Source organism: Phycodurus eques, chromosome 13 (assembly GCF_024500275.1).
Source record: "Phycodurus eques isolate BA_2022a chromosome 13, UOR_Pequ_1.1, whole genome shotgun sequence".
In the NCBI taxonomy this organism is placed as follows: Eukaryota; Metazoa; Chordata; class Actinopteri; order Syngnathiformes; family Syngnathidae; genus Phycodurus; species Phycodurus eques.
Genome location: NC_084537.1, coordinates 24,643,179 through 24,669,055, shown reverse-complemented (window position 1 = coordinate 24,669,055; position 25,877 = coordinate 24,643,179). Strand labels below are relative to the sequence as shown.

At 44.6% G+C, this 25,877-nt stretch overlaps 1 protein-coding gene across 1 annotated transcript; it reads left to right on the top strand.

Moving 5' to 3' along the window:
* The first annotated feature begins 5,579 nt into the window (after positions 1-5,579).
* Positions 5,580-25,456, top strand: sgip1b (SH3GL interacting endocytic adaptor 1b). The gene is made up of 24 exons (XM_061693440.1): positions 5,580-5,798; positions 6,671-7,228; positions 8,756-8,819; positions 9,597-9,642; positions 10,438-10,494; positions 10,747-10,804; positions 11,725-11,900; positions 13,386-13,397; positions 13,788-13,799; positions 17,336-17,360; positions 17,436-17,499; positions 17,709-17,779; positions 17,866-17,940; positions 18,008-18,073; positions 18,143-18,901; positions 19,441-19,562; positions 19,870-20,020; positions 20,537-20,648; positions 20,790-20,945; positions 21,035-21,167; positions 21,234-21,436; positions 23,071-23,135; positions 23,240-23,404; positions 23,506-25,456. Exons 2-24 carry the CDS (start codon positions 7,219-7,221, stop codon positions 23,526-23,528), a joined length of 2,625 nt encoding a protein of 874 aa, XP_061549424.1. The 5' UTR covers positions 5,580-5,798; positions 6,671-7,218; the 3' UTR covers positions 23,529-25,456.
* Positions 25,457-25,877: the final 421 nt, after the last annotated feature.

Here is a 25,877-nt window from a genome sequence, read left to right as displayed (position 1 = left end):
GGTGCGCGTGCTGCTGCCTTTTCCGGATTAGGCTGATCCAAAAATCTGACAGTAAAAGAAGAGAATGGAAAGCTTTGTCTGCTTTTTCATATCCTCTCAGTGGGAGGTAAAAAGGCAAGACCTCCAGACCTGGGTGAGTGGCGGTGGGTGTTTGGGGAGGGGGAGCTCTCAACTGCCAACCAGATGGGCTACCAAGCCGTGTGTATTTAGGGAGATCATATGGGATAACCTCACAAAGACCGATTGACATTTTGCTGACAAAACAAACCACCGCTGTCCTGCACGCAAGTGGCGCCCCTCCTATACATGCACTCTCATGTGCGGCCGTGGAAATACTTGAAGTGGTATTTGCTTACATAGGTCTTAAGCAAGTTATTTCAACGTGTATTAAGCACTCACCGTTGAGCCACGACAATGTGAGGATAGGACAAAGACTCCTGCACAACAACGGGAAGGAGACATCCTTGAAGCACAACAAGAGCAAGCCACGCCATCTTTAGCTTGCTGCTTAAAAGCCGGGTTGCAAGGTCCAGTATGTCCCAGAAACCATCACCTGTTTGATTTCACTTTGTCCCTGAGTTCACGGGGTATCTTCTGACAAGATTGGGAGTCAGCAGCAGCCACCAAGGAACAACCTAACCACATTTGTCACTTTGATGATCAAATATTGTGCGATTGCTCTACACTCTTTTAGCCATTGCATTTAGCCAGAAAATATCATCCAAACTGACAAAAAGTCACCCTGTTTGCATCTTGAATATCTCTAACCCTTTTATTTATTTATTTATGTATTTATTTTTTAACCCCCACTTATTTCCACACACCATATTTATATGCTGCATGTATGCCCAGTTTGTACCAGAACATTTTATGTTCCAAAATACTGATTGCTTTTAACACAAATTTTTGATCGGCTTTTCACCTTGCGCGCAATATTAGTATGAGAGAGTCAGTTCAAGAGAGGACTGTACCGTGAAACAGGCAGACGTTATCTTGGGGAAACCTGAAAAATGACGGCCGAAGCCGCTCGCCTGACCTCACCTCATTCTTGTGACCTTCCGAGTTACAGTACTTCACTCAAGTCAAATTTGCATTTCTCTGATGCCGCAGGTTCCACGATATTGTTATTTGAATGTGAAAAGACTGCATTTGAGCCTACATGCCATGCCATAAAATCTCAAGAGTCAGAAAAATCAAAGCATGTTAGCTTTTCTTAAATGTATGCGAATGTCATCGATTTTGTTTTCTCAATTCTCTGCCTGGGTAGAAACATTGTTCTTCCCAACACGGGAGTGCGGGATTCATTTAAAACGTCAGGATCCTATGAAATGTTTAAAATCCCCGCCTCGTCTTAAGCACAACCACAGGAGGTTAACGACAAAATATTTTGAGAACAATTTTATAGATTTTGGTGCATTTGTTGATGCGCTGTTGAGGTTATTTAACACTTGATGACATTCATAAGGCACTGTTATCGTTAAAAAGTGGTGGGAGGAACAAGTGGAGGATTATAGGGCATATCCAGGTTGCATGCCCGTGCATGTGCCTTGGCATGAGCGGTCACACTGTGCCCAAGCCTACCTATTCAATATCATAGAGAGGTCTGCAAAATATACTGCTCCACAGTCAAACAAACTTGACTTTAGGTGAATGTGTGGCCAAGCTTGGCACAGATTGCATCGTGTGAGGGTGCCTGTACTAGAAAAACAAGTGAAGGCAATTATGTCTTAATGGAATTTAGAAGATTGTTTGGCATCTCAAATGTAACTTGTTGCCACATTTATCTTGTTAGCCCCCTGGAGTCAAGACAAAGATGAGCTTAGTGCTAGCATTCAATCTTTGTCATCAAATGAGGATAAAGGATGTCGCTTGAAGGTCGTAGGCTTCTTAAGCTGCTATGACCACCTTTACCTTTTGCTAATTGTGCCTGGCAGAGAGGGTTGGTTTGTGTCAGGGCTGCAAATGTCCAAACGTAAACCAACAAGTCACTAACAACTTTAAGTGGGGTGACGTCCTAGTGTAATAGGATGTTGTAAGAAATGGATACTCTGCCAGATAAACAAGCAGACGGGCTACAAAGCAAACATCCAGTTATGATAATGCAACACTCAACGAAGGTTGCCCACGTCGCATAGTTGAGCCCCTCATCATGTTTCAATTTTTTTGTCGACCGCACAAATTCTTCAGTGTGCTATTTCAGTACAGGTTTGGCTTTTGTATCTGGCGATCCAACGTTGTGGAGCTTAGTCTTGCACTCTTACATATTACAATACAGCTCCTTTTTTTTTTTCTTCCTCTCCCTCCACAACTTTGCAGTCCACACCGCCACCCTTAGTTTTCCATCGCTCCCTCATTCCAGAGAAGTGTGCAAGCTAAATAAACGAACGACACAATGCGGAAAGAGGCTTGCAGCTGGAGACGGTGGGCTGGACAATCCCTTGATTGGTGCTGCCAGAACGCATGTAGAAAGTGGGGAAATAGTATTGCAGCCATTCACGCTTGAGCACAATCCGCTGCTTTCGTTCGTACTTTTGAGTCCTTGTGTGATTGAAAACAATCATTTGGAACATTTTGGGTTTTCTTCAGGCTCCGATACGGCACGCGAGCTAAAAAGAGACCTTGTTGGTAGCTACTCCTCTTGGTAGGAAAGCGTAACTTATCTTTAGCCTGCAAGGTCAAAGTGCACCATGAGAGAGCGGCAGATGTCTCCGAACAGGCTGGCGTCGAAGAGAGGAGCACGAGGCGTTGAGTACGTTTTGTCAGGCTTGACCGGGGGGTATGCGGAGGGGTTGCGACGATAAGAATTGTGCCAGCGGGTTAAAAGTTGGCTCAACTCTGTCTGGATGCTTGTTCCCTGCTGCCAATCACAATCATACTGACGTATGACTGATGCGTGACATGTCACCAGCTTCAGTCACTCGAATGATTGCTTTTGAGCTTTTGATGGACTCAATATGCTCTTGTAGATTGAGCAAATCACCTCGAAAGGTCCTGCGACAGATCCGTAATTGTGCTTCACTCGGTGCCTTTTGAACGGCCGACCAAAATGCCCTGCTCACTTTTTACAAGGGGAGGATAGCCTGCGTGAGTACATCTCACCATTACAGTCAGTAACATGAGATGGCGAACCGCAACACCGCTAAATCAGTAAAATGGGAGCCCAGAGTCACTGTAATTTGGGAGGGAGCTGGTTAACCACTCTTCATAATGGATGGTGTTTCTGTTTAGCCCGAGGCGTTGAAGCTGAGGTCATATGCAAACAAGGCAGATCCTGAGTCTCCACTTTTTATGCAGCGCAAATTATTTTGTTTGATCAGGTCCACGTTAACCGAGAGGCTTCAATTTTCTGAATGTACATCCATCCCGAACAAATTACACAACAGCCTCTTTTTACGTGTTTTGTAACCTTTTTCGCTGCTGTTGTTGCTGCTTAAAGGCCCGAGCTACTTTACCACACTATAATTGACCAAAATGAAACAGCCTGGATTTGGGTCATTCATTTTCTTAACAAAATACTGTGTGGGCTGTTTCCCTTCAGGCTGTATTGTCACCCAAAAACTTTCTACATTTTACATTCAAATTAGTTCACTTGTACTGCCGTGAAACTCGATTTTGAGAAATATATTTGATGAAAGTCAAGAATTTCCAGGATTGTTGAATGAAAATACCTGACCGAAGACTTGATAAGTGTCCTATATAGAACTAAAGTGATGATTATTACTCATGTCCGAATTGTCTATTTGTGAATATGGAGTGTGAGTGGTTGTTTGTCTGTATGTGGCCTGCGATTGGCTGACTGGTGGCTCTCCACCAAGTCAGCTGGGATGTAGCTTCAGATCACTCAGGACTCCAATGAGTAGAACACGGACGAAATTCAATGAAAATATTAGCACAAATTATGTATTCCCCCCCCGCATCATCATTACTAATGACCACTTGACATTACAAATGTTTGCCTTTGCATACGCAAAACAAGCAATTTAGTATTTTTTTAGAGTGCCCCCCCCATGTGCATTCGTTTCTTATTGGGTCATCACAAGACAACCTTCTGTCGTTCGTCGCGGTCATATTTTTTGTGTGTGCGTGTGCTTGTGTGGATGTCCCTTTAATGCATGACATCATCTTTTTTAGCTCCCGTTTCTCCTTAGCACAGTTCTCATTGTTGAGCCTTTTCTGCCCAGAGACAATTGGTTAATTCACTGCTGTATCAAATTGCCACCTCGTGATCCACCTGCAAACCTGAGGCACCTTTTTACTGACCTTGACGCAGATTGGTTCAAAATGAAAACGGCTCCAAATTTCCCAGGCAAAAAAAAAAAAAAAATGTTTACGCGTAAATTTAGCTGTCACGATTCGTAATTTAAGAGGTAATCCTGAACATAATTTGCAAGACGTGTGCGACGACCCAACTGAAATGACTGGAGGATGTATTTATTGTTTAGTCGGTGTTAATGTGCCATCTAGTGGCAGAGCGCGGGACTCCACCTCTTATGTCATAATGTCTCGCTCACTATTTATTATTCCGGAGGGGGGAAAATAGGCCAATCGGTTGCGATACCTTCAAGTTGTCTCAACTTTCAAGTTTGGTTGTGCAGCCTATTGCTTTCTCTTTTCTCGTGCACGTGCAGTACACAAAAAAAGCGATCGTGTCTTTAATGTACTTTTCGCCCAGATTGAAGATGAAGATACATACATTTATGTCATGTTTGTCTGACAAATGCAGGTGCTGTAGATTGCACCATTGTATAGCACGGGAATTCCTGTGATTGCGATTTATTAATCAGGGTTATAAACTTTAACATTGATTTCATTTGGCCAAGGTAGAGTGTTTCTCAGGATTTGCATGAAATTGGTGAATGCTGAAGAAATTGTACGTGACTCCATGGCAAGAGAGAGGAAAACAAACACACACACGCACACAAAAATCATCCTTATCGATCTGCTTTCGCACTTTCATTACTCAGGTTGCTCTATGTAGTATACAACTGTAAGCATTTTATAAGTTCAACTTTGAAATAAAACTCAACTGCAGGGCAAGATTTCTTATTTAGTAGCCTTAACCCTTTATCTATTCAGTTTGCTATCGTGCTAATGCTATAGGTATATGTTAGCATAGCAATTTTTAGCATGTTGGAATTTCATCAATTGAAATAGTATCTAATTTCAGGGCAACATTGTCGTTAGAAATGGCGCCTGAATACAGGGCAACATGTAAAATGTGTATCGAGCGCCCTTAACACTTACTCCGCTCACATCGCTATCTTGTTATATGTAAGCCTAACAACTGCTAGCTTGTTAGCATTTCATCCATTCGCATTTAAAATAGTGCTCCACGACACGGAGCGGTATTAAATTATTGTCAGTCTGCCTCACATTCAGCAGGTGGCAGTGTTGGGCTGCATTGGGCTAAATGACGTGCAATAGAGTAAGTACAGTAAGTACAGTATCGTGCTGTATATAGCAAGCCGATCCTCCTGCCAACAGGAAGGCGTCTGCAGACATCTTCATGAATTAAATGCACTTGAATGTGCATGTGTCACGATTCCAAGATTCATTTACTTGTTCACTTTCGCTTACTTGTGATACACACACAATCCTACCCAACTCCTGTACATTGTGTTTGTCACGTCAAATTGTCTGCCAGTGTGCCAAAGCTCTCTGCTACACGAGTTCATTTTGTTACACTCTCCTCGGCTAAATCTATGCCGGCGTCACTTCCGACCCTGTCCTGACATCTTACATAAGGAGCTTGTTAAGGAAAGGACACGACGAGCCTGTGCTCAGTTACCGCAGGTTAGGTAAGCGCATTAAGTTGCCCGGCCATGCACGGTAAAAACAACAGGAAGGTGTGACCATTGCCACCAGTCATCTCCTGAAATGCTGTAACCTTTCTGTTCGTCCACCCATTCATCGCATCTATTACTGGCACACAGCAACATTTAGGAACCTCAACGAACAAACGGACGACACAGAATGAATATATGTTATAATACGATGGACCCTCCGAAGTCAAGCCCCCCAAAAGTTGTATCGTTTGGATCTCCACCGAAACAAATCCCTCAAATGTCAAACAACGTAACATGCTAGCACAAACAGTATGGAGTAGAAATCATTCTGGTGAATAGCGAGCATGGAAATGACCAGAGAAGTTTGCTAGCAAACTTACTTGCTCCGTGTTTGTGATGTGTCAGGTGTCTTAAAATGATGAATTGTTTGACTTTATTTTAGTTTTTATTGTACAGTGGTTTACCTCTCTTTATACAAAAATACAATTCATAACATCGCTTCGTAGATGTTTTATCGTTGATGACAGTTTAAGCATGGTACAGATGAATGTACTTAAAATGATTCCATATTGGAAATTATTAATGTCATTAAGTGAATCTCACAATAATTGAATGTCATGTGTTGTATTTAGAGGTATTTTTTATTGGCCCTGGATTATATTCTGGCCATGCGCATATCTGGTCTAAAATGCGTATGACAAAGGAGTCAATTTATCTCCACACTGTTGTGTGAAACTGGATGGATGCCCTAGAAAATAAAACTACCGCTGAGATTTTTTTTTTGCAAACACACAGTGCATAAAATTATGTTTCTAAAACATTTGGCAATAGGTCATGTTTTAAAACAAAAAATACATGTGTAACCTTGTGTAAATTGCATGCAGTTGGCTGATGTTTCTGCCTGATGGAAGCCGAAGGCATCGGGGGACAGCGGCCATGTGACCACGGATGCAAGGATTGGTTTAGTGCAGCTGTGACATCGGCAATCCACCCGTTCCCTCCCACCTTCCTCTCAATCTTCCTCGCTCTCCTTACAGCTCTGTTCTTCCTTTGCCTTTCCTCAGCATCTCTCCTCTAAGGGATGGCGTGCGTCGGTGATACCAGGGCGTCCAGGACTTAGCGTGCACTGACGGCACCCCTTTTTCCAGGATTTGCTGGATATCCCCAAGCGTCCCCCGCTTTCTCTTACTCTCCACAGCGGCTGTCGTTCACCCCCCCCCCCCCCCCCCCCCCACCCCCACCCCCCAAACCCTCCACCTCTGTATATGGGAGTTGAGCCTCTGGGAGTGGAGGGAGTCAACCTCAGTGCTTCGCCGGGGAGCCGCGCACAAATAGCCATGCCCTGCCCAGTCATCCTTTGACCAGCTGGAATCATTTCCACTTCTCTAACCATCTACACACCAGCGACAGTATAGGATGAAAATCTGCAACCATGATGCAAGGTAATCATCAGTACACTCTGTCTCCCACCCCTCGCCTCCTCCTGTTGCCCTCTCGTGTCCGGCTGGGCCATTAAGGACTGAATTCATTGATGTGCTCGTCGTGCAGTCTGGACGTCTGGGGACACTTGGACTGTGCGTTACTTAGCATGCTGCTGGGTCTGTTGTGCATTGGCAAGCTACGTCCGATGAATGCAAAGATGAGTGAGGTGTGGTTAAAAAAAAAAAGAGAAAAACAGATGGTGCTTTGGTGCAATGTATTCCTACTGGTGTCCTGTCATGTAACGATTGATTATCATTGTCACTATACATGTCTGCACATTACTATCTGTGCTATGTGCATGTGTACTTGAGGATGGATGGAAGGTGAACAGTATCTGACACCTCGTGCATTACAGTGTTGTTCTGACAGAACTCAATTATCATTCCACACTATAAGGATGCAGTCTGTTACACTGTAAACTATAATGCATGGCTAAATCATATACCGTACAGGTCCCCCCCGTACATTGCTACATCAATGCTAACATGCAAAATAGATGGCAGCTAAAATTAGCAAATGACCTGCAGTTAGTCTCCTGTGGTATTGTATGTACTTGCTGAGCTTCAGGATATTCGAGTGTTTTATGCCGCTCATAGTCTTTGTTCGCCACACACACATACGTCGCTAATCGCTCTCATCAAACACACTAATGTTCTAGTAGGGCGCCGTTGTCCGTGTTTTACTTTATCAGAGACATTTGGGAAAATTTGATATACTACAACACAACATGACCCACTTTTTGGCTAGCTTGATTTTATTTACAGTGGATATATAAAGTCCACACACCCCTGTTCAAATGCCTTTTTTTTTTTTTTTTTGCGATATAACAAAATGAGGCCAAGATTATTCATTTCAAAACTTCAACCCCCCCCCCCCCACACACACACACACACACAGTGAGAGCTGTAAGGGCGTGATTGGAAGGAATGCCCCCCGCCCCCCAACAGAACCCGAGCAGTGTTTTATCATTGGACTTCTGTGCTCGTCACGGATTGTCCACTAGGAACACCTTGTTCAAATGTAAGGGTGTCCATATGTGCACTTGGCACGTGGACACCCGAGGCCGCAGTTGGGTGATCGAGACACTGGCCTGTTTGCGGCTATGTCACTCAAACTACTCTAACGAAGTGAGCACATCAACATTTGCTTGTTTCCTTTCCGTCTCATTATTAGACTGACTCTTCGCAGCTTCAGTTTCTATTTGTCGATAGTCAATGTTTCTGTCCTTAGGGATTACACTAATTCATCTGGGTTACTGTAGTTCATGTAGATTTATACAAACCTTATTCTTGAAGTTACTGCAATTTTGCTTGCTTACGTACTTTTAAGAGAATTTTAATGTTAATGTACAGTCTTTAATGTCATGGTACACAGTCAGTTCTTCCGTGTTATTTCCTTTTAAATGTCAATACATGTTACTTTACCGGGTGCTAAAACTTAATTCTTCGTGATGTCGATCTTCCTTTCTTTCACCGTATGTGTGCCAGGACTGAAAAAACGAACCAGGAAAGCCTTGGGCTTACGAAAGAAAGACAAGGATACAGAGACGACGTAAGTTAGGTTGTATGTGCTGGTATGTTTGCAAAAATAAATGTAACGAGAAATGCCTGCCTGTGGAAAACCACGCTGTATCCAAAAGGGCATGCTCCTGATTTTGTCACATGCCGTATTCCATATCCAAGCGGACAAAAGCACAATTTGAGTGTTATTACTCTATCCTGTGGGAAAGTTAGTAAATATGAATCCTTTAATCCCTGACACAAAAAAAAGAAAATAAAATTGAAGAATCGACCACCATTTTTGCCCGTGTTGAGATACTGACTACTACGCAGTTTTGTTAAAAATGAAACTGTTGTGACGACCAGAAAAATCTGTGCTATTTTCATACGTGGACATAGAGTATATTGCTGTGCTGTTTTCCAAAACGCTACACACTGTACATCCATTTTCGATTATTCAGAGAAGAATGTTTTGAATTCAAATTGATACATTCAGACCTGCACATTTTACAAACATTTTATCCTGTTGAAAAAAATCATCCAAACATGTTTGACGAAATTAATAGTCTCTGGACACAATGAATGGCATGGCGAGAACAAGCACGATACAATTTGACTTTTATCTCGTTTTGGAAAAGACGTTATCTTCATACCCATCCAAATGTTTGGGATTTGAGATTGGGATTCAAAACAATTTGTGGTCTAAATTGGACATACATTTATATTTTATTCTAAATTATATTTATACATTTATTTTATATAAACTATGTCTAGACCAGTGTGCATACTCCGGTCATACTATTTATGTCTCTCTTGTCATTTCAAACAGGAGCTCACCTGACAAAGAAGGAACTGGAAGTGGAAAGAAAGGAAACGTGTGTATATATTGGATTTTTATAGTTCAGATGTTGTGACTATTTCTCCTCTGCACTTTTCAGCATGTTGTAGAAAATACAGTAGCGCTGTCTGCATGACAAGCTATAATACTGAGGAGAAGTGCCTGTTCTCACAAGAATTTTCAAATTCACTTTCATTCATCGAGAGGTATCTGTTAGGCTAATAATCGTGTTTGTGGGGTGCAAGCATGGTGTGTAGTAGTTAACACGTCTGCCTCACAATTGAGAAGTTCTGGGTTCGAATCTGGGCCTTCCTGTGTGGAGCTTGCATGTTCTCCCGTGTCTGAGTAGGTTTTCCGCGGGAACACAGGGTTCCTCCAATATGTAAAAACAACAAAAGCGTCCATGCTCGGTTAATTGAAGACTCTAAATTGTCTGTAGGTTTGAATGTTGGTGGCAATCGTGATTTGTGATCTAAACGTACACTGTGATTGCCTGGCCACCAGTCCCGGGTCTACCCCGCCTCTCGCCCAAAGTCAGCTGAGATAGGCTCCAGCTCACCCGCGAGTCGACACTAATGAGGCATAGAAAATGGTTAGGTGTTTGTTGGGCATTGGTGCAGGGACATTCCTGTCCATGTAAATTGCTTACGTAGTTCTAATTTGTAATTTGCCCCAAGGACGTCCGACCAAATTTGTGAGGACACGCTGACTGAAAGAATACCATCGTTTTTGCCTTATAAATAGTTTTTTTTTTCTTTTCATTTGTACTTCTTATTCCTATGTTTTGTTGCATGTCGATGATGTTAAGCTTACTTGTTGTCATTTTGTACAGAAAAAGGCTAATGGCGCACTCAACGGTTTCTATGGGGAATTTGACTGGGACAGATACGTGAGTGTTCACTGCCTACTCTTGTCTTGCTGATACCTCTTTCACTGGCTTTTAAAGAATAAAAGCTCAACATGTCAATGAGCCTGTTTCCATAAGAATTTAGTCAAACCTCCTTATCTTAGTGAAGGCAGCTTTTTAAAATCCACTCTTGTATCAGCAGCAGTAAGACTACAACAATTTCCTGCAGAATTCTTGTGAGAACAGTTCTAATAATCTTCTAATGATTTACCATTTTGATCCCTGTCATTTCAGGCATCTCCTGATGTGGATGAGGAGGGTTTTAGCCAACGTCCTGGGGATGAAGGTGATGATATCCTTTTTGTGAGCAGTGACAGCATCCATCTGTCCATTTTCCATTCCACTTATCTGCCCAATGTCGCTGGGAGCTGGCGCCTAGTCCGGCTGACCTCGGACGAAAGGCGGACCGCACCCTGAACTAGTCGGCCGTCAGTTGCAGGGCACATATAGAGATGGCAAATATTCACGCTTGCATTCATACCGTCACTGAGTGGGAACTGAACCCGTGCTGCCCGCACTGAAGTCGGGCCAATGTACCACTACATCATCAGTGAGTGAAAAACATTCATTCGTTTCCTTAACTAGAGTAGTGACCTGAGGTTCAGCAGAATTTAGAATTTTGGGGTGTATGAATAATTGAATTGAGAGAGCGTTCTGGAGGAAATCCCCTGAAGCAGAAAGGTGGAGCTGTGAAAGCGTGTCGTTTAGCCCAGGTCCAATATTAACTGGGACACTGCAGACTCATCCCATCAAGGCAAACAATAACATGCCACGCAAATGATATTTCTTCCTGAATTTCAAAGTGAATAGTGATTATTTTCCGTAATGTTGGTTGTCCTCTTAAAGAGTTCCACTGTAACAAGGAGGCTGGAACGACTCCCAGTTGACTTGGATGAGAGGCAGGACTGATGAGGTTTCAATCATGTTTTTAGTTTTGCTTTTGGAATGTGGGAAGAAGCCGAAGAAATCCCACACAAGCACGGCGAGAACTTGCAAACATCACACAGGAGGGCCAGAGCCGAGATTCAATCGCTGAACCTGACGAGCTAACCGCTAGGGCCCCGTGCATATTATTATCATAAAATCGAATTAACCTAGTAAACATCTGTTTTTGCTCCATACAAAACCAAAGATGTCAGGATGACATTTTAATTTGAAATGCTGCAGAAGGATGAAAAGTAGTCTTCTTGTTTGTCCTCGACAAGTGCTCACCAGCTTCCGCAGGAAAGCAGTTTTTCTCCTCCAGTGAATCCGAGGACGATGAAGAAATCAAGAAAAAGTTCAAAATCAAGATCAAACCACTGGTGTCTGAGAGGGCCAAGTGCGTCCCTCCATCTGTGGATGAGCTTAAAGCCTCAGTGGGAGGTTTGGCGCTCTCTCCGTCTCTGGTGAGCCAACTTCTGAACAAAACTCTAAACTGTATTTAAAGGTCAGAGGACAAAGATTTGACATGTTTTCTTGATAACTCTAGAACCCCTTTACAAACCACATCTGCCATTTCGAAGTGATTATATGGCAGATATACGGCAGTTAAATCGCTAACTATGATCCAGCGTCTCTTTCCGGCGCCGTGATGTCACACGAGCCAAACATCCTGTTCGTTCGGCGTTGTGTGCTATTGTTCCATGCTGTTGCTCCCGTCCTTGTATATTTGTTGTCGTATGAGTAAACAATGTCACGATTGCTTATTGCGCGGCATTTGGTTGTACAAATGGTTCAGGCAGCGGCAAGAGTTTTTTTGGGCTTTCCAAGTGAAAAAGGAATACGTGACCAGCGGACAGGCAAAGTCAAACGTGCTCAGCTGTGGGTGCCGAGCTAGCATTCCAAACTGCGCCGATCACTTGGAACCGCCGTGTTTTGAGTAAGACTTAGCAGAAAGCATTGGATACAGAGGCAGAGGCTGAAACCGGCTGCGGTGCCAACTAGTTTTCCTACGGCCAGCAAGAAAACTAAATCTGAACATTTCCTTGTATATACCTACGACTCTATTGTGGTTACTATGCACTGGGAAGTAGGGAAAAAAACACCCACGCGGTACTTTTCAGTACTGTCGTGTGTACTTTTGCCTATATGACAAGCCAACAGACACACGGCAAAGACTTTGTGTGCGCCGTGTTATAACGCAGCTCGAGCGAGGGGCACACAATGTACAGGAATACTGCATCCTATGTAAAAGCTTGTGCCGTGCCACTGAAACATATATGAATATATAATACGTATAGTCGTGCTCAAAAATATTGGCACGCCTGGAGTGGCATTATTTCAAGCCATGAGTGGATAAAAAGACATGCTTTTGACATACCGTCACATAGAGTCAGTGGCCACTCTCTTTTTCTGTTGTAGAGCTGCTACTTGGCTGCTCGCCGTCGTCACTCTCCGATCGGCTCAAACGTGTACGCTTTGACGATGCCGAGTTCAGTCGGGTGCTCCTGCACGTCGAAATCCTCCTCCTCCGCATATTCCAACACGTTGCTCGCCATCGCGTGTAGTGTGTAGCGCGCTGTGTTTGTCAATTGCAACGTCACTTCTGGTAGCCCTTGGGGCTTCGGGTATGTTCAGGGAGGACTCGATACGCGTCGTAAAAACATCATTTTTAGCTCAAATATGACTGTCTATTGTACTAGAGCGGCTCCAACTACCGGAGACAAATTCCTTGTGTGTTTTGGACATACTTGGCAAATAAAGATGATTCTGATTCTGATTCTGATAAACAATGCAAATATGAATTTTAACTGACCCCATAACATCTTTGTCATCTGACCTTTAATAAAACAGGAAGCTTAATGACCTGTGTTGTGGTTTTTCCTCATTCTTTTTTTGCATTCATGTCTTTTTTCTTTTTTTTTTTTAACTAACCTCCTCTCTTCTTGTAGAAGAGAAGTCCGGTAAGCCATTTCAAGTTTCTCCACAATACAGATCGCATGAGCTCATCCTCAGTCTCCCCCTTTGTGGCGCTTGACATACAAATGAACCCATTTAGCTGTACCCTATTTAGTGTCTGTATGTGAATATAAAGCTTTACTTGTACAGCTGTCAAATAATGCACACAAACATAACACACAAGTCTCCGTGTTGACTGAGCTAGTCTCATCGGAGTCCGAATAATCACGTTGTCCTTCTAATCTCCTGTGTGTTATGGCTCATGTTGCATTATAAAAGCTTTCAGTTCAAGTAAAGAGGCGCACTGTGTGCAGTTTTAGTTGATGTACATTTGACTGATTTGTCACTCACTTTCTGACCCAGGTCTGTTCTCTCTTCCTTTTTGCTGGTCTCAGAGACGCAGCCTGGTGAGTTTCTGGCATCATCTACTGACTGTTTCAAAGCAGACACCATGAAACTTCCCACCGCTTCTGCAGTGCAGAATGTAACAAGACAGTCTTTTAGCCACGCTCAGAAACTTGACGACATTTGGAGGTAGCTTGGAAAAGTGCGTATGGATTAGGTGATATGACTTAGTAATAAAACAGGACACTCAAAGAAAAAAAAAGTTCAAGTCACAACACGACAACTTTGTTGAAAAAACATTTGTCTCTGAGAAAGAAAATGGAAATGGAAATGGAAATGGAAAATGGAAATTGAAAATTGAAAATGGAAATGGAAATGGAAATTGTAAATTGGTCCTACAGTATTGGTCCTCTCCAGACCAATTTCTCCAGAAATTCCCTCCAGCACCCCTGAATAGACCTTACCCGGGAGTCTAAGCAGTGTGATCCCCGTGTAGTTGGAACACACCCTCCGGTCCCCCTTCTTAAAAAGGGGGACCACCACCCCAGTCTGCCAATCCAGAGGCACTGTCCCCGATGTCCACGCGATGTTGCAGAGGCGTGTCAACCAGGACAGCCCCACAACATCCAGAGCCTTTAGGAACTCCGGGCGAATCTCATCCACCCCCGGGGCCCTGCCACCGAGGAGCTTTTTAACTACCTCGGTGACCTCAGACCCAGAGATAGGAGAGCCCGCCTCAGAGAACCCACACTCTGCTTCCTCATGGGAAGGCGTGTCGGTGGAATTGAGGAGGTCTTCGAAGTATTCTCCCCACCGGCTCACAACGTCTCGAGTCGAGGTCAGCAGCGCCCCATCCCCACTATACACAGTGTTGGTGGTGCACTGCTTTCCTCTCCTGAGACGTCGGATGGTGGACCAGAATTTCCTCGAAGCCGTCCGGAAGTCTTTCTCCATGGCCTCACCGAACTCCTCCCATACCCGAGTTTTTGCTTCAGCGACCACCAGAGCTGCATTCCGCTTGGCCACCCGGTACCCGTCAGCTGCCTCAGGAGTCCCACAGGCCAAAAAGGCCCAATAGGACTCCTTCTTCAGCTTGACGGCATCCCTCACCGTTGGTGTCCACCAACGGGTTCGGGGATTGCCGCCACGACAGGCACCGACCACCTTACGGCCACAGCTCCGGTCGGCCGCCTCAGCAATGGAGGCGTGGAACATGGTCCACTCGGACTCGATGTCCCCAGCCTCCCCCGGAACATGAGCAAAGTTCTGTCGGAGGTGGGAGTTGAAACTCCTTCTGACAGGGGATTCTGCCAGACGTTCCCAGCAGACCCTCACAATACGTTTGGGCCTGCCACGTCGGACCGGCATCTTCCCCCACCATCGGAGCCAACTTACCACCAGGTGGTGATCAGTTGACAGCTCCGCCCCTCTCTTCACCCGAGTGTCCAAGACATGTGGCCGCAAGTCCGATGACACGACCACAAAGTCGATCATCGAACTGCGACCTAGGGTGTCCTGGTGCCAAGTGCACGTGTGGACACCCTTATGCTTGAACATGGTGTTTGTTATGGACAATCCATGACGAGCACAGAAGTCCAATAACAGAACACCGCTCGGGTTCTGATCGGGGGGGCCGTTCCTCCCAATCACGCCCTTCCAGGTCTCACTGTCATTGCCCACGTGAGCATTGAAGTCCCCCAACAGAACAATGGAGTCCCCAGCGGGGGCGCTCTCCAGCACCCCCTCCAAGGACTCCAAAAAGGGTGGGTACTCTGAACTGCTGTTTGGTGCATAGGCACAAACAACAGTCAGGACCCGTCCCCCGACCCGAAGGCGGAGGGAGGCTACCCTCTCGTCCACCGGGGTGAACCCCAACGTACAGGCGCCGAGCCGGGGGGCAATAAGTATACCCACACCTGCTCGGCGCCTCTCACCGTGGGCAACTCCAGAGTGGAAGAGAGTCCAACCCCTCTCGAGAGGACTGGTACCAGAGCCCAAGCTGTGTGTGGAGGCGAGTCCGACTATATCTAGTCGGAACTTCTCGACCTCACACACCAGCTCGGGTTCCTTCCCTGCCAGAGAGGTGACATTCCACGTCCCTAGAGCCAGCTTCTGTAGCCGGGGATCGGATCGACAAGGTCCCCGCCTTCGGCCACCGCCCAGCTCACACTGCACCCGACCCCTATGGCCCCTCCCACAGGTGGTGAGCCCATGGGAAGGGTCCGCATATCCGGCAGTAAGTCGGACTCGTTCCCGGTGAGGGTTGGACTCCGCCAAGGCTGCCCTTTGTCGCCGATTCTGTTCATAACTTTTATGGACAGAATTTCTAGGCGCAGCCAAGGCGAAGAGGGGGTCCGGTTTGGTGGCCTCAGTATTGCATCTCTGCTTTTTGCTGATGATGTGGTTCTGTTGGCTTCATCAAGCCGTGAGCTCCAACTCTCACTGGAGCAGTTCGCAGGCGAGTGTGAAGCGGCTGAGATGAGAATCAGCACCTCCAAATCTGAGACCATGGTCCTCAGTCGGAAAAGGGTGGCGTGCCCTCTCCGGGTCGGGGATGAGATCCTGCCCCAAGTGGAGGAGTTCAAGTATCTTGGGGTCTTGTTCACGAGTGAGGGAAGAATGGAACGGGAGATCGACAGGCGGATCGGTGCGGCGTCTGCAGTGATGCGGACTTTGTATCGGTCCGTTGTGGTAATGAAGGAGCTAAGCCGAAAAGCGAAGCTCTCAATTTACCGGTCGATCTTCGTTCCTACCCTCACCTATGGTCACGAGCTGCGGGTCGTGACCGAAAGAACGAGATCCCGGATACAAGCGACCGAAATGAGTTTCCTCCGCAGGGTGTCCGGGCTCTCCCTTAGAGATAGGGCGAGAAGCTCGGTCATCCGGGAGGATCTCAGAGTAGAGCCGCTGCTCCTCCGCATTGAGAGGAGCCAGATGAGGTGGCCGGGGCATCTGATTCGGATGCCTCCCGGACGCCTCCCTGGTGAAGTGTTCCGGGCACGTCCCACCGGGAGGAGACCCCGGGGACGACCCAGGACACGCCGGAGAGACTACGTCCTTCGGCTGGCCTGGGAACGCCTCGGGATCCCTCCGGAAGAGCTGGATGAAGTGGCTGGGGAGAGGGAAGTCTGGGCGTCCCTGCTAAAGCTACTGCCCCCGCGACCCGACCCGGATAAGCGGTAGAACATGGATGGATGGATGGATGGTCCTACAGTAGATTCAACTCAACTCCACCTTTTTTATAGAGCACTTTAAACAACCACAGGATAAACTTTGAATTTATTGTCCTGCATGTGTTTTACAAAACATGTAACAATATGTGATGTTTAGATCTTCACAAAAAGGGTTACACAGAAATTTTGGCTCTATGGAGCATAGTTCCACATTTGTAAGGCGTAAATGGTAATAAAATAAATGAACTAATTAAAACCAAACTATTACAGTTAAAAACTAATCAATAGGCAATCTTGCTGGTTTTGCATTTCAAATGCATGGCAATACAATATTTGTATTTTCAAAATAAAGTCAAATGAGTTAGGATGGCAACAATATTGCTTTGGGAATCTGTCAATTTTTGTTGTCGTTGATTGTTTCGCAGGGACAGATAAAGCGGCACCTGTCATGTAAGTGCATCTGTTTCAAATGTTTGTTTGTTGTATGTTTGCAGCCATTCATCTGCCGGTTTATGTTTCTTCTAGGTGAAGAGATTGCTCGACCCAGACGTTCTACCCCAACGCCAAGTCCTGCCCCTGACACCCCGAGGTCTTTGATTATTGTCTATTATGAAGTAACCAACATGATCATATTGAATATCAGAGACCAGAAAGGTTTGCTTCAACTGTCTACATTGTGTATACACTTCAGCTCGTCAAACTTTGGAAGGATCCACATTCTAATGAACTCACACAAAGACATCACTTCATTAGAATCTGACTTCGTCTTTTCAGAATTTGCTTCTTTTCCCTTTGCAGTGACCGGCTAGCACAGAACATTCCTGCCTTCTTTGGACATCCCTCAGAGACACAATATGCCAGATATGATGGTATTGGAACTAGTGTCACATGAATACATACAGTATGAAGTTACTACAGAGGCGACATTGTTCATCTTGTCATTGTCTAATTCCAGTGGTTCCTGCCGACGTCTGGGGAGGATCAAGGCCAAAGTCGGAGTCGCTTTTGAGCAGAAGTTTCCCAACAGGAGGTATTTTTGTAGTCGAAATCTTCAGAATTGTTGAAATGTTGAGACCTGTGTTGAATTCTCATTGCAGCTCCTCCTCCGCTCCCTCCCAAAAACATCGTATCGCGGAGTCAAGGCTATCCTTCACAGTCCGCTGGTAAATAGCAGTGGAAGTGCATTGTGTGCCGAATTTGAATACAGTTTCCTAAGTTTGCCATTTTTGCAGTTGATTTACCCAACGGAAGAGCAACTTGCAGTTCTGCCCCCATCTACCTGAGCATCCTGTCCCCCTCTTCGTACCGAGGCTGCCCTGCCCCTGACCTCGACGATGTGTTCGGCCCCGTGGGCAGCCCACGCGCCGACGAGCACACCGTGTCCACCACCAGATGGGTTACTTTTACAAATGACAGACCTCCACCACCAGATGAGCCCGCGCCGCCCCCTCCGCCTGACTCTCCTGCCCCAGACACACCCTCGTCCACACCCTCCACCCCGTACCTCTCACCTGGACCGCCTCCCATTGAACCCCCGCCTTCGCCGCCGGTGTTCTCGACGGATTCTTTGCCTTCTTTCACACCACTGGACTCACCGCCTTCCATCATGCTCGGACCTCCTCCCCCAGATGAACCAGCCCCTCCCCTGCCGCCTTACTTCACTCCCACAAGTTCACCAGTAGTCTGCCTTGAAGAGGAGGCGATTGATGAGGAGGTGCTGCAGTTTGTACATTACACACCCTCCCCGTTATCAATCAGTCCTGTGCCTCCTCTGCCAGCGGAGAGAAAGTCCCCTCGAGCAGGAATTATATCGCCCCTGGTTTTGGGGGCAGCGGGGGGGAAATGGACTCCAGAGGGAGGGAACCTGAGGGATGACGTCTCAGACTTCACTGGTTCACCAAGAGAGCTAACACCGAGCTTCCGTGGAACGCCACCTCCTCTTCCTCCAACCACATACCGATCGATTATGTCTTCACCAGGGCCTTACTCAGGTAGAAAAATTGTTTTTATGAGTTTTTCAAGTCCAGGAGTTTTCATTTTCTTCCCGTACCCGCGTGGGTTTCCTCCCACATTCCACAAATGTGCATGGTTGGTTAATTTACGACTCTAAATTGTCCATAGGTGCGAATGGTCGTTTGTTTTTATGGGCCCTGCGTTTGGCTGGCAACCAGTAGGGTGCACCCGCCTCTCGCCCAAAGTCATCTGGGATAGGATCCGGCACACCAGCGACCGTAGTGAGGATAAGCGATACAGAGACTGGATGAATGGATGGATGGCTAGATAAAAATCCGACTGAAAGACACCGCATAGAGTATTTGAATTGTACTGCCATCGTTGGTTAAAAGATGCATAAAGTTGTGTTTACCCAAAAACTAACATTTGCTTTTGAACAAAGACACAAACCTTTTGTGACTTTGTCGTCGTCGTTGTTGTTCAGCAAACAAGAAACGTCGTCACGCGAATTTACTGTAAATCTGTCCTGCTATGACATAATGGCGGCGCTAATCTCATATACTTGAATGTGCCTCAGGTCCGCCTTCGCCAGCCCGTTCTGCCACGTCACAGTCCCAAGGCAGTCCGGTCCCTCCTCCCCCTCCCCCACGGCCTTCCTCGCGACCAAAGTTGCCCCCAGGAAAACCGATCCCAGACCTGGTATGTGTAATGTCCAGGTTTGAACAATAGCATATTGTTACCAGATATGAAAATATAAATGTTGCATCTCAAGGGGATTATCCCATGTAAATCATTTTCAATTGAAAGTGAAGCAAAACTTCTTCATCAATATTGCACAGTGTTGCGCATAAGAAACATTTTTTTTAAATCTTTTTTATTTTTATTTTTTTTTTTTTTTACATCTGACAAAGAGAAACATATTGCATATTAACAGCAGCACACAAATTTGTGACACTCACATTCACACGTCATTGTGTGATCATAGCGGTTATTTGCCATAATCCAGACTCGACCCTTAAGTCCTCCCGTGTCGGGAAGCCCTCCACCTTTCGCTCCACTGGCTCGGGCAGAGAGCTCTTCCTCCATCTCCTCCATAACGTCACAGAGCGCGGCGTCCACGCCTACCTTAGGGAGGGACCTCTACTTATCCAACACAGGTACACCCATGCGGGGGGACCGGGTGTCCATCTCGCTCGTCATTGTGTCCTTTGCTCACTGTCATGTCTCTCTTCATGCTTCTTTTCCCCTGTCTGCTCACTCAGAGGCCACACAACCTCTGGTCTGGTTTGACCACGGCAGGTTTTATTTAGCATTAGATGGTGAGTGGAGTTTCCTTTCTCGTGACCTCATCATACCAGTGCGATCCACCAGTAAATTGAACAAAGAATAATATTTGTAAATTGCTGCATACTGATGTGACTCACAGTGTTTTACAGTGGAAAACAGTGCAGTTTGAAGTGAATTGAACGCTACTGCTTGGTTAAAACAGGGCTGCGGTTCTGTCCACACTTCTGTTTATAATCCACCTCATTGCTCACCCCGTCCCACGTCTTGCTCGTTATTTTGATTTTGTCCAACCGATTGTGTCTTAAAACCCTGCAGCTACAGTACAAGCTATCGCTGAATCTTTGCTGTGATATGTATTTATTTGTATGCGTGTTTGTCTCATTTAGGATGCTCAAGAGGCCCCAGCCCACTTACCATGGGACCCCAAGACACTCTGCCAGTTGCAGCTGCCTTCACAGAAACTATCAATGCCTACTTTAAAGGCGCTGACCCCAGCAAGTAGGACCGCATTTTTCGCTTCGGAGAGCATGACACGACTGATGTTTATAGACTACCGTGTTCTTATAATATGGAAATACGCACAACAGATATGATCACTACGATCATTTTCTTGGAATCTCTTTTTTCCTGCTTTTTCAGGTGTGTCGTGAAGATCACAGGAGAACTAGTGCTCTCCTTCCCTGCCGGCATCACCAGGCATTTCGCCAGCCACCCGACTCAACCGATCCTCATCTTTAGCATCAGCAACTATACCCGACTGGAGCAGGTCCTCCCCAATCCGCAGCTGCTGTGCAGGTGGGCGTATGCAGCAACACAAAGTGTACATTTGAATGCTACATCAGAAGACAGTGACTGAATCGTGTTTATTCTTCTGATCCTTCCAGCGATTCCCCAACAGACAGTCTAGACACCAAGGAGTTCTGGGTGAATATGCAAAACTTGATGAGTCATCTTAAGAAAGTGGCTGAGCAGAAGCCTCAGGCAACATACTACAATGTGGATATGATCAAATATCAGGTATCCATCCATCCATCCATCCACCCATCCATCCATCCATCCAATCCTTGGTTCTGTGTGTCCCAGGTTTCAGCAGACGGGATCCAGTCCACCCCTCTCAATCTCGCTATGAGTTGGCGTGGCGATGCCAATAACACAGACCTCAGAATAGACTACAAATACAACACAGAGGCGATGGCAAGTCCAGCTCCGCTTCACAACATCTACTTTCTGGTTCCTGTGGATGGAGGCATAGCCAAGCTCCAGGCTATGGTCCCACCTGCCACCTGGTGAGGCTTTTCTTCATCAGTAGGATTTATTTACTACTCATAATGTATTGTAGGTAATATGTCAGCAATGTATAGTGTAAGGCAGAACCAAGAAATGTTCTTCAACAACACTGTGTTTCAAATTATTATATACAGTCAACATAATTTTGACGTCATCAACCGTTAAGAGCAGAATTCAAACTCATGACCCATCCTCTTCTCAACCCCGTTGAGAACCTTCGGTGCATTCTCAAGAAAGAAAAATTCTATGAGGGTGGGAGGCAGTTCACATCCAAAGAGCAGTCCTGAGCAGCTATTCTGACATCCTGCAAAGAAATTCAATGATAAATTGTCCAAAAACTCACAGCTTCAGTGTCTGTAAGAATTGTGACGCTGCTATCAAATAAAGGTTACAATGTTATAATGTCACTTGGCCTGTTAAGATGATTTAAGATTGGATCGAAATAGCTTTAGATTTGAGTGAACATGACTCCCCAACGCTGCAAATTCAACAAATGATTATTTTCAGCTCTTTACAAATTACTGTCTAAAATGGTTTGAAACTCGGTTGTGTGTAATCATTTGGAATGACAAGTCATAGTGACTGTCATTTGCATCGACTATTTCAGAAAATCAAAGAAAACGTCCGTTTGCATAATAATTTGGAACACAGTGTAGATTGCAGAGGGTACACAACGAACCCGTATACCCACCTCATGCCATTCATACGACAGAATAGTAGCTACTGTATGTGTTCAACTAAACAGGCCGAGATTTCAGAGCGAGAAAGTACATTTGTGAGTGAGACGAGATCATCGTTGTTTCAGTATACGCTGGTGCCTCGAGATACAAGGGACCCGACTGACGTGTTTTTGGATCTATGAGCCGTCAATTGGCCAATTTTCGTTTTTTTGTTTGTTTTTGCTTTCACTTGCAAACATGGGACGTGAGTGCTTTATGGTGTCAGGTGACTCAACTCACTTCACAACAAGTGGCAGATATAATTCAGACATATTCTTCAAAAAACAGCTTCCAATCTGTTTATTGCCGCTCTCGGCTGAAGGTTACTGTCGAACTAAAAATGAAATAAAAATAATTACATTTTCTGTATTTCAAATTCTACTCTAACCCTAAACCTGACCTTGCAAATTTCCCAATAGTGGGACTGATAAATATTGTCTTATCTTATTTTCTCTTAAGATAGCCCCTGCTACCTTAATGCTAGCACACAATGTGAAACTCCATTGGCACATAGAGAATGTAATAATACTCGCAGGCATAGATTATTTATCCTCTGCGAAGAACAACTAATATTACTGCTGTACTGAGAAGCCGAGAGAGGAGCCGAGTCTCTAGTACACGACTATATATCGATATTTCTGTCCTGTACTGCCCGCACACCACAATGAGCAGCACAATGTGAATTGAAGGAGCAGCACAATGTGAATTGAAGGAGAAATAATTTAAGATACATAAACTTGTATCTCAAGGCACCACTGTGTGTACCTTATGTGACATTTTTCTTGTGTAAAATATGTGCGTTGGCTCCTTCAAGGTTAGGAAATACTGCTCTGCTATATGACCTTCAAGTTTACTTTGGAAAGAACTGGATTTACTGCTGCTGGAAAAAAACAACTAAATTGTTTCTTTTCAAGGAATCCAGAGCAGCAGATGATACAGTGGAAGATTCCCAGCCTTTCTCATAGGTCTGAAAACGGAGGCAAGTATCTTTTTAAATGCTCTCAAATCATTTGATTCCCACGTATTTCAGGATCATTTTTGTGTACGTTGAAATCAGTTTTGGCTTCTCTTCGTGTCCCGTAGGAGTCGGGGCTCTCCTGGGCCGCTTCCAGATGACAGCGGGTCCATGTAAGCCCTCCCAGCTGGCGGTTCACTTCACCAGTGAGGGGAGCACAATGTCCGGTTGTGACATCCAGCTGCTCGGAACTGGCTACAGGCTGTCCCTGATTAAGAAGAGATTTGCTGCAGGTCAGTTTGAACCATTGGACACACGTGAACACAAAGTGGCTTGTCTTTGAAACCAGTTTGAGTCATTCTACTTTTCTAAAAACACTTTTTTTACTTTATAGGGAAATATTTGGCAGATAATTAGCGGACCTCCCTATGCGCACAACCAGGGGGATCCATGCTTTTTGACTCTGAAGACAAGGAACGCATCCTCCGTTTGGTGTACTTTCAACTTTATAGAGCATCCATCAGTGGAAATACGACTGATGAGCGTATGCAAAATATTTAGTTTGTTACTTGAAACACTTTTGAGCCCTAAAGGAGTGAAATCCTAATTTATGGATGCATACAGTGATGCAGCCAAACCTCCCTACTTTTGTCTTACTTGTTGTCATTGTAAATTTACTGTAAAAGATTATAGATTATATATTACGACCGGAATCTTGAGGTGGAAAATGTACAAACATGTATGATAGTGTTACTTTCCCATGGAATGATATTAAATTATAGATTGTTATTGATCAAATTTTTAATCCCACCTCCAGTCCCATTTGTTTTGAATGACTTATCTTTCTCATCCTATTTTTCTGTATGCAGCCTCGGAAATGGCACCTCATAAAACAACAACTGCTTTTGCAGCTTTACTTTTCATTGTTTTATGAATTATTCGTACGTAAAACTGGAACTTGCTGTCTACTAGCAAGGGAACAGTTTCAATCAGACTCAAATGAATTAATGTATCATAAGGATGCTTCTTTTGTGTGCACAAATTCGACCAAAAAAATAAGCACTTTCTGTAATTCATTATCCCTACATACAAAAACTCTCCTGTGCTAAATCTGAAATTTAGTGGCGATATTTTAAAAACAGGAATTGTTTCCCGCTCATTTCAGAGGGTTGCATGGACAAAGAGCAAAGATTGGCAGTCGATCAGCTGCAGCAGTTTGACATAGACAACAAAAATATCACTTCAACACTGTGATTAAAAAAAAAAAAAAAAGAATCTTGACTGCGTGTGACTGATGAAAAGCTCGTTTTTCACTTTGTGTTTCTTGTCTGATTGAGCCTTAAGATCTACAAGGGAAAAGGAGGAAAACAGAGGTTGTAATTGAAATAGTAATGCTGTATTGGGAAAATGTTATGCCGCTTGATGGTCGTTAGAGTATATGGAGGTCGGTCTTGGTTAAATGGCGGACATCAGAAAAAGTGGTGAATGTTTTCCAGACAAAACATGACAGAAACCGCATACATATTTACCCGCTGTAACTCTTTTTATTTTCACCCTGTTGATTCTATGTTAAATGATTTTTCCAATAGCAATATTTCAATATTTAAGTGTAAAAAGTGTAGATAAAGAGTTATGGTTGAAATATTTCTCTAGGCATATGGATATGTGTTTGTGGTTGTTTATTGATGTCATAAGGCTGTTAGGTTATATGGAACAACACAATTTCTCTTCATTTGTTGTTTGCCATGTGGGTTTGTTGTGCAAAACAAAGTGTTACTGCTCATGAAGAACTTCGGTGCCGTATGAAATCTGCATTGCCCTTCACCAGTTGTTTCAATGTGTCTCCATGTCAATAAAGTCATGATGCAGCGTACTTGTATGTATTGTATAATCATGCTATTATTGTACGTCATATAAAATCCCACCCTGGTTTGCTACGGAGAAACTTATTGTCAATGAATTCGGCATGTCAATGTTCCCCGACTCTGCTGGTGATACTGTATTTGGCCTGCACTCAAGGCCCCCGTTTTTTTTGAAACTTATTTTTGATTTATATTTCATGACTTCATCTGCAGTGTTGATCCACTATATTGACTCACAGTTAAGGCCTCGGTGTAAGAACACCTCATTCAAATGAATTCTATTTTCTTTGCCTTATTATTTATTGATTTGTTTTTGCATATCGAACATGATGTTTTTAATGGCTGTATGTCTTTAAATACACACAGAATATGCAAACTTGTAATGGACATTTCCCATCCAAAGATTTGAAAAGTAAACGTGAAAAGGTCAATATAATGTAATACCTGTTTTACTTGGGTAATAAAGAAAAGAAAATAACCAGACATTCCTCCCTGTCTGAGGCTCTTCATACGATAGTTTCCTCATCGCACGTCCGCAGACCGCTTTTGACTTGCACGCTGCGCACGTGGTCTCGTTCATACTACTGTGGTGCCTCGAGATACAGACGACCCGACTTAAGAGTTTGTCCAGATACTAGCCATCAATCGCCTGTTGTTTTTTTTTTGTTTTGTTTGGTTTTTTTTTGCTTGGACTTGCAAGAAAGAAATGGAGCTATAAGCTACGAGTTCTCACTTCACAACGGTTGACTGTCAAAGTCGACATGAAACAAAGAATTACACACATCGTTTTGCTTTACTGAAGTCTGCTCGCTCAATGCTAGCACACAATGCAACACGCTATGGAAGGGCTAGCTCATGGCATTGGCGTTGCGGCGTATAACCCAGTAAGCAACAGATATTTCAA

Coding starts and splice junctions, on each gene's coding strand:
- sgip1b (XM_061693440.1), top strand. Junction 10,495..10,746: donor AATTTGACTGGGACAGATAC/GTGAGTGTTCAC, acceptor CTGTCATTTCAG/GCATCTCCTGATGTGGATGA. Junction 17,941..18,007: donor CAGAAGTTTCCCAACAGGAG/GTATTTTTGTAG, acceptor TTCTCATTGCAG/CTCCTCCTCCGCTCCCTCCC.